The 11,573-nt window shown below is 44.7% G+C and overlaps 1 protein-coding gene across 5 annotated transcripts in view; it reads right to left on the reverse strand.

Moving 5' to 3' along the window:
- KIAA0586 (KIAA0586 ortholog) overlaps positions 1-11,358 on the reverse strand; it is a 94,835-nt gene extending 83,477 nt beyond the window's left edge. For 2 of the 5 annotated variants that reach the window (XM_078383926.1, XM_078383922.1), the window contains exons 1-6: positions 11,276-11,358; positions 9,105-9,466; positions 6,075-6,160; positions 4,309-4,375; positions 2,446-2,515; positions 796-961 (exon numbers count right to left, since the gene is read on the reverse strand). In XM_078383926.1, the coding sequence (XP_078240052.1) occupies positions 796-961; positions 2,446-2,515; positions 4,309-4,375; positions 6,075-6,160; positions 9,105-9,432 (717 nt within the window). In that variant the 5' untranslated portion in view covers positions 9,433-9,466; positions 11,276-11,358. Of the gene's footprint in view, positions 1-795; positions 962-2,445; positions 2,516-4,308; positions 4,376-6,074; positions 6,161-9,104; positions 9,467-11,040 lie in introns of all 5 variants that reach the window. The other 3 variants (XM_078383923.1, XM_072986830.2, XM_072986831.2) reach the window with 2 other exon arrangements.
- Between the last annotated feature and the right edge of the window lie 215 nt (positions 11,359-11,573).

Raw genomic sequence — 11,573 nt, forward strand, 5'->3', positions numbered from 1 at the left:
TTAAAAAATCGCATTTTAATTATTATTATTTTTTTGGTAGCTATACAATAGGATTTCAGCCAAAATCTAGCTTATTCTCTAGACCAGTCATTCTCAATAGGGAAACTGATGGCCCCTTGGGGGGGGGGAGGGCTGGCACATTTGAAGGGGGCCACCGATTCATAAGTTCATGTTGTATCCTTGTTTGATGGGGGCGGACAGGGGGCAGAACCTGAGAAAGAGCCCCTAAAAGCCAAAAAAAAGGTTGAGATTGGCCGGTCTAGACCACAGTAAAATATTGCACAATGGCAATGAGCTCTATATCGGCTGATCTTTACCTGGGCTGCAAAGTACCTGCCGAGACCTTTCTGTGTGAGTGCCATTTACTGGGCTTGAAAGGCAGTTATACAGAGGCGGCACAGGATCCATTCTCAATCCTCCCATAGGGTAGGAGGCGTAAGACCGGGTTCAATTTACAGGAAACCAGATTTAGGCTGAAGATCAGGAAAAGCATCTTAACTGTTAGAGCAGTATGACGATGGAACCCATGACCGGGAGGCAGAGAGCCCTCCAACACTGGAGGCCTTCAAGAGAAAATGGGACCACCTTCCGTCCGATCTGCTCTGATTCGGATTCCTGCCTTGAGCAGGACTCGACGGCCTTAGAGGTCCCTTCCAATTCCATGATTCTACGGTTCTACACGACTGACAAAACCTATCTAGGTCTTTGCACCTTGGTGAAGGTGTATCATTTCCTCCATGGGGTCTGGGAAGCACCCTGAGGGACATGTGGAACTTACCACCATTGGTTACTTACTTTGAGAAGTGGCGCCGTCGAAGCAATAGCTGCCGCCGTGGCAGCTGCAATGGTTGTAACTGAATCCACTTCGCTTTGGGTTGACCTGGTGCTGTCCTTTTTGTCTGGGCATGCATGATCTAGAAGCTGTACCTTCACTTCTTTAAACACAGGAGCGTTCTGAATTCTAAACAGGCAGACATGCATTGGTGTGTGGTTTGATCTTTTCCAGGCAATTTTTTTTCCTAGATCTTTTTGAGACCTATTGGTTGCAGTCCTCTTTGCTACACAAGCCCAGGAGTTTCTGTCTGCTCCTCTCTGGTAAACAAAGCGATGCTGATGCGATTCTTGGGGACCTGCCCTCAGGCGCCTCCTCCAAGAATCCGAGCAGGAGCACCAGGGAGAAACAGACAGAAACTTAAACCTTGGGCTTCGGCTGCAAATAGGAGTTCAGCCAATCTCTGTGACCATTAGTCCATAACTCTTCTTTTTTTAAGTTTATTTTTGAATTTCCAAAACAAAAGCAAATACAAGAATACAAAACACTTACTAATACAATCTAAACCACAGTGCACCCCCATACCCACAGAACCCTTTGGAGCAATACTTTTAATATGAACCTCTTTTCCAAATTGTATCGATTCTTGTTCAGAGGCTTTCCCCTTTCCTTTCACTAATACAAATTCAATAAATCTACCCCAAATAGCATTAAAAATATTTGAACTTATTTCCCCTCTTTTCATCCTAAGTTCAGTAGTCAATTTATTATTTAAAGCAATGTCCCATACTTCATCATACCAATCTTCTAATTTAATATCATTTTTACCTTTCCAGAATCTAGCTATTAATAGTCTAGTCCATAACTAGGCAGAGAAAGCTATCTTACATAGGACCAGACTATTTGCCTAAGTAACATAATGTTGTCCGCTCTGACTGACAACAGCTCTCCACAGTCCGAAGCTAGGAAACCTTTCTCATCATCAGCTGCTTAATCCTTCTTTGGAGAAATTCCAGATTGATGGTGGGACCTTCTGCATACAATGCACATCGAAGGAACACATGCCAAGGCTCCTTTCCACGTTAAAAACTCTTCTGATACTACAACATTCATCCAGTGGCCAGGTGAAATATATTTATTTTCAAAGACTCTCCTTGGATGAAGTTCAGTGGTCAGATAAAAGCCTGAGCGATGGACATTAAAAATACACTACACTGGAGAGTGTCCTGGAGAAGCAATGGCTTCACAGTAATATAAGCAAGTATCAAAAAGGCAGACTCATCCAACCAAAGTGAGCTTTAACTTTATTCTCTCAAAATTTGTTGTTGTTTAGTCATTAAGTCGTGTCTGACTCTTCGTGACCCCATGGACCAGAGCACGCCAGGCCTTCCTATCTTCCACTGCCTCCCAGAGTTGGGTCAGATTCATGTTGTTAGCTTCGATGACACTGTCCAACCATCTCGTCTCCTGTCGTCCCCTTCTCCTCTTGCCTTCACACTTTCCCAACATCAGGGTCTTTTCCAGGGAGTCTTCTCTTCTCATGAGATGGCCAAAGTACTGGAGCCTCAACTTCAGGACCTGTCCTTCCAGTGAGCACTCAAGGTTGACCTCTCAAGATTACGAGTTTGTAAACATATGCACAAACGAGACCATCAACTCGCAGTAACCCTTACCGTTGCTTGAACACAGCTCTTACTGCCTCCTTCTGACCGGCATCATACTGGGAGATAAAAATATCAGCTCCTGTAGAACAAAAAAACCAAAACATTATACTCAGCAAGATGTTCCTTAAACGCAAATGAAAGCAAAGGCCAACTCATCATCAAAAGATCTATAAGCGGAGAGGCCGGACTGGAGTCCACATGCCACCTTGACCGACTCCAACCTTACATGGAACTCCAAGGCAGAAATGGGAATTCCCAAGTTTCATCAGATTCCAGGATTTCTCTGACACTAGGTCTCAAATCGAAGCCTGAAGGTGACTACGAATCACAGGGCTAGGAACTTTACACTTTGCTTCCAAATTCAAGATTTTCCACTCTTCTTAGAAGGCGCCCTAAAGCTTAGGAGGAGTTCTCAGGGAAGCAGGAGAATGAAAAGACACACGAAAGAGATATGTTTGCTTCCTCCATTCCAGCCCTGGGACTCCTCCACAGGACTGGAAACTCTCAGTGAACTGAAAGTACCCTTCTAATCCTGGCAGGCAAATTTTGAATCTAGAGAACTAGGAATAGAGGAAGCTTCCTGATATTAAGTCCGACCTCTGGCCCATCTAGCCCACTGTATTTCTGGCACTAGCTAGCAGCAGCAAATCAGGTTTTTCAGCAGGACTGTTTCTCAGCCCAAACGGAGACTCTTGTCTCTCCCTAGAGGTTTTTCAATTAAGTGCCCATCAGGTCTGGCACGGCTTAGCTTCCAAAACAAGAAAAGAACTACTTTATGTTGTAAGCCACCCCAAGTAGACATGGTCTAGAGGGGCGGGGTATAAATTTAATAAATAAATAAATACAATACAATAAATACTCTATTGAGGATGGCATAACAGCACATAGTTTTCCCACTGATTTAATCAAATCAGGGAAAGAAAAAAATCATGAGCCTCAAAGTCTGTGCAGCTTGCCATTTATTGCTCCACTTCACAGACATGTGGTACGTTCCTCTACTCCACGTGACAACTTAAGCAAACCCTGCCCGAAGAGAAATCAGGCCTCTAGCCGACATCCTGCTTCAAGTTCCCCTGGTTCAAGTCTTGAAAAACACAGACTACTGTGTGTATATATACAGAATATACCACGTCACAAAAAAAAAACAATTATCAAAGTTTATTCTGGTGGTTGATCCAGATTCCATCTGACTCGCAAAGAGAAATGTGGGAAACAAAGGTAAAAAAAAAATCAATAAATAAAAGTTGGGACTAAGCCGTGCACATTTACCTGGGAGTATGCTCCACAGTGGGTACCCAGTGTGGTGGAGAGAACAGAGTCGTGGACTGGGACTAGAGATGGGGTCTTTGTACTCATAAACCAATATGAATATCCCGGATTTGGGGGGGCCTGGATCCCCAAGCCAGCCTCCCAGAACCTAGACGGGGTGGGAGGGCGGGTCCTCCTGCACAGCTGCCGAGTGGGCAGAAGGGCAAGAAAGGAGCGCCAGCCAGGTTTCGTCAGAGATTGCTGCATGAAACAGGACGCCAATCCCACCCACTGCGCCGCAACCCGTAAATGGACGAGTCAGTTCTGCGAGGCAGGCCCGGGGATCCAGGCCACCTGGATGTGGGATATTCGTGTTTATTTACGAATACAAACATCCCATCTCTAACTAGGATTCAGGAGACCCGAGTTCAAATCTGTACCCAGTCATAGGAAACTCACTGGGAGTGTAGAATCGGCAAAGCCACTCCTTAAATATCTCACTTGCTTTGGAAAAAAATCCAATGAGGTTTACTTTAAGGCAATTCTGACTTGATCGCAAGCTCCAGTTACAGTGAGCTTGGTTTCAGAAAAATGCCCACAAGACTTCTGGGCAAATACTCTTACCTTTTTGTTTACTCGAATCCTCTCTCACTTGCGAAGGAACATTTCCTGCAGGTTCCTGAGAGTAAGCCTGTGTTGTGGGGAAGAAGAATGAAAGATGACTGTATGTCAGTTGTCGAATATAGTCATGCCATTACTTAATTGAAGAACAGCAACTTTCTGTATGGGATAGAAAGTATCTAGAAGCAAAGAAGGCTTCTAGTATCTTGACCCTAAGAAATATATTGTGACATAAGCTTGCACTACAACAGAGCTTTTAGTTTTGAATCTATGTTTACACTCTTTTGCAGTATTCAGTTTCTTAAATACCTGCTCCATGCCATATACAGAAAGTTTAACACAACTTTTCAGAAAGAAAGAAGTAATCATATGAGCCATTCATAGAAACAGAATCCTAAATTGGGTAACCCTGTTACTCAACCTTGAAAAAGTTCAAAGGCAACAAGCTTTCCAGAATTTTTCATCAGTTTTTTCAAACTATTTCCTACTATCCTTACCCACACATTAAACCATCCTGCCTTAATAAAAAAGGTCTCATGGTTTGCAAAAACTTCTCAATCACATTCCACGCAGAAAGTAGAATTGGGCTCCTTTTGAGAGAAGTGGGGCAGAAATAGCAAATATATCAGTATACCATACACTAGTAGGGACGTGGTGACACTGCAGATTAAATCGCAGGAGCCTCTGTGCTGCAAGGTCAGAAGACCAAGCAGTCGTAAGAGCGAATCCACGCGATGGAGGGAGCTTCCGTCGCTTGTCCCAACTCCTCGCCAACCTAGCAGTTCGAAAGCATGTAAAAATGCGAGTAGATAAATAGATACCACCTCGGTGGGAAGGTCACGGTGTTCTGTGTCTAGTTGCGCTGGCCACGTGACCACGGAAACTGTCTATGGACAAATGCTGGCTCTACGGCTTGGAGACGAGGATGAGCACCGCCCCCTAGAGTCAGACATGACTGGACTCAATGCCAAGGGGAACCGGAACCTTTACCTTTACCTTACCATACACTAATTGGTGCAGTAAAACAAAGTTAATAAATAAATAAATAAATATAAATATAAAATAGATACACTTCAAAGAGCAATGGGGAACATAGAATACTCAAAGCTCCCAGTGCAACTGCTATGCTACCCTGCTTCCCTGAAAATAAGACAGGGTCTTATATTAATTTTTGCTCCAAAAATGCACTACAGCTTATTTTCGAGGGCTGTTCTATTTTTTCCATGTACAACCATCTACATTTATTCAAAGAGTCCTGTCATCTTCTTCTTGTTGCTGCACAATGGTAGAGGGTAGGGTTTCATTTAATGGGGGCTTATTTTTGGGGTAGGGCTTATACGACGAGCATCCTGAAAAATCCTACTAAGGCTTATTTCCAGGTTAGGTCTTATTTTCAGGGAAACTGGGTATTGCCATATTTACAGCCTCAGTTTAAACAGAAAGCCTTTAGAACGAAGTATAGAAAAATTCAAATATGAGACAGCAAGGTTCAAAAAGGGCTGGGAAACTAATGAAGTGTGGTTAGAATGGTTTTCTGTCAATTATGGATTTCAAGACTTGGGAGTAAAAATCAAAACTTTGTCGATATTGCGGAACTGGTGGAAAAGACCTAGAATCGTAGTGGCTCTTCCAGAAACCACAAGCAGAGTTTATCAAATGGGGACACAGGGCCAGGGTTCAGATATTTGGGTCACTCAAACTTAACCATACGAAAATGAGCAGATAAAATATAATCTGAGGACTGAAGAATATAAATCCATTCGATTTACCTCTGAAGGTACTTGCGAAGGCTGTCCATCTTTTTCAGGTGATGGCAGCTGCTCTGAATATCTGTCCGTGCTTTGGTTCAGATCCCCTAGAGAAGAAATGTTGGTTTACTTTATTATAATCTTCAAGATTAATTTATGAAAGCAATAGTTATCCTCTTCCGATGTGGGCGATTACCTCTCCATGCATACACTTTGTTAATATCTACAAGACAAGTCGCACATAATAGGCCAAAGAAAAAATTAGCTATTTCATCCACTGTTTTATTACAAGCTATTATAACATATACAGAGGAATTAGGAACACAACAGACAGTACCTGTTGCATGCCACGTCACACGAACCAGATAATGGCTGTAGTGATTTATAAACTTGGGGCAATTTGCCTCCAAAAGTTATGCCATTTGCATTATACCAGTGTAACTACGCAAGAGGATTCTGGCAAACTTCAGATCGTAACAGAAGGGTTTCCCCCCCCCCAAGTACCTCTGTTTCAGGACTCGTGCAGAAAGCTGCAACTAGAATATGCCTATTTGAATAAATGCAACTGACTCACCAAATATCTACTGGTTCAAAGGCCTGACTGTGGTGCAAATTTCTAGAGTAAGCAACAAGAGTTTACCCTCTGTCCCTCAAAGAAGCAAGCCCACTTTTTCAGTTGCGGCACCCCAAAACTCTGGAATACCTTCCGGAAGGTGACACTAGCAAAAATATCACAACGTGGCAACTCAAGCTAGTTTTGATCACCGAGGCATTTCAAATGATTCTAATTTTTTTTAATCTACTGCTCCTCTTTGCTTTGGCATGTTTTCTCTGGCTCCACTTACATTTTTACGTTTTCATTTACCTTTGTCCACTAATTTGGAGTCCATAAGTACAAATGGCAGTTTTAAAAATCTGTTCAGGGCACTAGGTAGAAGCCAGTCTCCCTAGTGCTGACCTGCTTGAACAGCCAATCTGATTTACAGTGGTGCCTCGCATAACGAGCGCACCGTTTAAGGACGAATTCGCACAGCGATCCGTTTTTTTGGGATCGTTAATGCGATCGCATACCGATGGTTCCAATGGGCAAAATTCGCATTGCAATGATCGTTAAGCGTTTCACTTACCGATCTTTGTGTTGCGATGTCGGGGGAACAACTGAACGGCGGTTCCAAAATGGCTGCCGGAAGACCCAAAATGGCCGTGCGCAGCGTTTTCGCGCCCTACCCTCGCTTACGGAGGGCGCGAAAATGCCTGCGCTATGGAGGAACATCGCTGAACGGTGAGTTTGGGGCCCATTGGAACGCATTAAACAAAGTTTAATATGTTCCAATGGGTTTTTCTATTCTGTTTAGTGATGTTTCCGAATAGCGATGGTTAATCCGGAACGGATTAACCTCGCTATGCGGGGCACCACTGTATATCCAAGAGCTAATGTGGCCCTAAGGCCCAGGGGGCCCTCGTCCAAAGAGTTGAGAGTACAGGAAAGACAAAAGAAACAGAAAATTCCAACGGAAAATGTTTGCTACACTGCTTAGAGGGCATTTCCTGAGCAGCGTAGATTGCAATGTATTAACATCAAGGGAGCACACATTTTGCAAGAAACATTATATGTGTAAAGCAAACCGAAGTGTGCTGCTTCTATAACTTCCCACAGTGCTTAATCTCTCTCTGGGTGGTTTAAATTTAATTATGCATGCTCCTCCAGTAAGCAGGGTAAAGGCTGAGTCAGTCTCAAATCAGCTGCCTGAGCCTAGAAATGAACTCAAATTGTGAGCAGAGCCTAAACAGCAGTTGATGTTCTTTAGTCGTTAAGTCGTGTCCGACTCTTTGTGACCCCATGGACCAGAGCATGCCAGGCCCTCCTATCTTCCACTGCCTCCCGGAGTTGGGTCAAATTCATGTTGGTCACTTTGATGACACTGTCCATCCATCTCGTCTTTTGTCGTCCCCTTCTCCTCTTGCCTTTACACTTTCCCAACATCAGCATCTTTTCCAGGGAGTCTTCTCTTCTTGTGAGATGGCCAAAGTATTGGAGCCTCAGCTCCAGGATCTGTCCACTGAGGGTTAATTTCCTTCAGAATGGATAGGTTTGATCTCCTTGCAGTCCAGGGGACTCTCAAGGGTCTCCTCCAGCACCACAATTCAAAAGCATCAATTCTTCGGCAGTCAACCTTCTTTATGGTCCAGTTCTCACTTCCATACATTGCTACTGGAAACAGTACTGCAATTTAACTATCGCACCACAAGGCTCCTTTACTAGCTATGTCTTGTAAAGATGGGTGATAAACTGTTGTACATACCTGTAACTATCATGTATTTAACTGGTGTCACTATGATGCAGATTGCTCACCATCAAAAGTTTTTTGGTGATGTTGTTCTGATTTATATTGTCTCACAGCACTCAGAGCACACTCTGGCCAGTTTACAACATAATTATGCAAACAAAAACTCCCCCCTCCCAGCAAGCTGAGTACAGTGGTGCCTCGCTTAGCGATGTTAATCCGTGCAGCAAAAACCGCTGCTAAGTGATAACATCGCTAAGCAATTTTTAAAAGCCCACAGAAACGCATTAAAACACTTTTAATGCATTCCTATGGGCTTCCAAACTAACCTTAAGCGAAAATCCTCCATTGCGGCAGTCATTTTTGTTGCCTCTAAAGCGAGGCAACACAGCGGGCGGCCATTTTGTTTACCCGGCGGCCATTTTGGAACCGCTGATCAGCTGGCCAAAAATGGGGGCTTTGCGATGATCGCTTCCCCGCGATCATCGCAAAGCGAATTTTCCCCATATGAAACATTGCTAAGCGATCGCTCTTGCGATCGCAAAAACAGCGTCGCTAAGCTATTTTGTCGCTATACGGAGCGATCGCTAAGCGAGGCACCACTGTATTAATTTTACCCTTCTCAGGAAGGCTGGAAGGCTGAGTGAGCCTTGAGCTGGCTACCAAAACCCATTAGGATCAAACTCAGGGTGTGAGCAGAGTCTTGACTGCAGTGCTGCAGATAAACCACTGTGCCAAGGGGAAATGTGCAGCAGTATAAACATACCCTGTACGTCTCCTGCAGAAGTTGAGGTTGATGCTTTATGAAACATAGGTTTGTTTCCCAACAATGCTGGTGGAATATAAGCGGTGCCATCCTTAGTCAATGTCAAAGTCCCCGGCAAATGAGGAGGAGGAACCTCCCGAAGCTTCTTCACTGAAATGGACACCTTTTTCCTACCGCAGGGAGCACCTTTGCTGTCAGCAGGTGCTCCTGTTTGAGCGTCAAGGGGCTTTTTTTTCATGTGGATGCTGGTGGAGCCGATAAGGACGTCCTCAGCAGTGAGGCTAGCCAAAGAATCCTCACTCAAATTAGCAGTTCCTTCCTCTTCCATGAACAGCACATAGCACCACCTCCAGTTCTGGCTTCTGTTAAATAAAACAAAATATTAGCTGACATACAGTTACGGATAAAAGAAGGAAGGAAGGGTTTAACTTAAGTAGGATTGAGATACCTATTTATTGATGTGACCACAATAAAACACAGAACATAGTCGATTTTGTAATCTCCCATCATAAAAATTGACACAAAAGACTAATACAAAAGCACACTCTCAGGCACAAAGGCGGGTCCTGTTTACAGATAATGCAAGAAACATGGATGAGATTTTCCTTAATGAATCCATTCTAGAAGAAAGTGTGATCTAACCAACTTGCCTGCAAGGCTCACAACTTTCTCCCAAGCCACCTTATACCCACTACGGTACCGTTCCTCACATGACATGCAAGTAAGAGATCAGGGTTTTTTTAAGTAATGTACAGACCACTCAAAGCCATACATCTATATAATCATCCATGGCAAAGTATATTCTGTAACAAAGTTATGAAGAGAAATACGGAAGTTCTCTACCCTTCTCCCCCTTCTGCGTAACTTCAAATAACTTTCATAGGATGTAATAGAGACAAGCCACTGTCCACCCATTCCAGGGATACCTGGTTGGTTAAATCTTTTCAAACAAGGACAGGGTGCTTTATTTTTTTGTGAAAGTGCCCCAAACACACGTCATTCTGGCAAATGTAAGGGGTACTAGACACCCAAATAACTTAGAATGCAACCATTTTCAACATTTCGGAATTTAAGGACTTCCTTGCATCAAATATCTGATGTTTGTCGATTGCAACAATCATTTCCTTGTACAACCACATGAAGGTGTCAGCCCCAGCTTTCAGTCCTCCATGTGCACCATTCAAAAAGGTATACTGTACTGATTCTGTATCATTCCATAACAAGGGCTGTGCAATTAACAGATTTCTCTGCCATCAAAGGTGCATTGAGACCCACATAAGCCGGTGGCTGCAGACACATTACCGGGCAAATGAACAGGCTGCTCCCTCAATTTTGTTGTCCTGTCCCCGGGTTTTAAAAACGGCTCCCAAATCCTTTTGACCACCAGCCCAGCTACAGACAATTCAGATGCCCTCAATTTTCTGGCACTCTGTTGTTGTTTAGCGGTTAAGTCGTGTCCGACTCTTTGTGACCCCATGGACCAGAACACGCGAGGCCCTCCTGTCTTTCACTGCCTCTCAGAGTTGGGTCAAGTTCACGTTGGTCGCTTCGATGACACTGTCCAACCATCTCATCCTCTGTCGTCCCCTTCTCCTCCTGCCTTGACCCTTTCCCAACATCAGGATCTTTTCCAGGGAGTCTTCTCTTCTCATGAGATGGCCAAAGTACTGGAGCCTCAGCTTCAGGTTCAGTTTCTGGCACTTGCTTCCTAGCCAAACACGGGGAGGAGGTGCATGCAAGGTGAACACCTCCTATTCTCCTTTTACTCAAGCCCTGAGAAACCAAGCCTGGTGGGGTTTGTGGGTCTCGTGAATATCTGCTGGACTCCAACTCCCATCAGGCCCAGCCAACCTGCCCAAATCAGATATTTAGATATTTAAAGATAGCCCCCCCCCCCCGCGCGGGGTAAGATAATTATTAACAGCCACAGCCGAACCTCCAGGTAAGTCCATAGCATCATCCTCTCTGTTTTTTCTGCAGGTCACCAGGCGCCCCTGAAGGCCCACCCTTTTCTTTCCAGGTAAGCCCACCTCTGCCTAGGCTGCCCAGCGGCCTCCCACCGGAAACAGTTGTTGTCATAGCAACAGCAACACCTTGCAACCAGGGTTCCCGCCGCTCCAAACGGATAAATTTAGCCCAACCTCCTTGGGCCGCCTTGACGCGAAACATACCAAAAAAAGCGCCCGAAGCTCAAAATGCGCGTGCGCAGCTCAAAACACTTCCGGGAATCAAGACTCGGGATGCTGGCGCGCATGCGCCACCCCCTCTCTCTCGTTCTCTCTTCCCGATGGGATCCCCATCCTTAACTTCTTTCCCTTCCAATATTAGTCCGTGTAGAAACAAGTTCACCTCCACAAAAGGCCCTCCCACTTCTCCGCCCTGTTTATCGAAAGGGTGAGGTTGGTCGGGCCTACAAGCGGCCTCTCAGGTTACCGACCTTGTCCGAGGGGGAGAGGAACCCTCCCCGAA

This window comes from Pogona vitticeps, chromosome 1 (assembly GCF_051106095.1).
Source record: "Pogona vitticeps strain Pit_001003342236 chromosome 1, PviZW2.1, whole genome shotgun sequence".
NCBI lineage: Eukaryota > Metazoa > Chordata > Lepidosauria > Squamata > Agamidae > Pogona > Pogona vitticeps.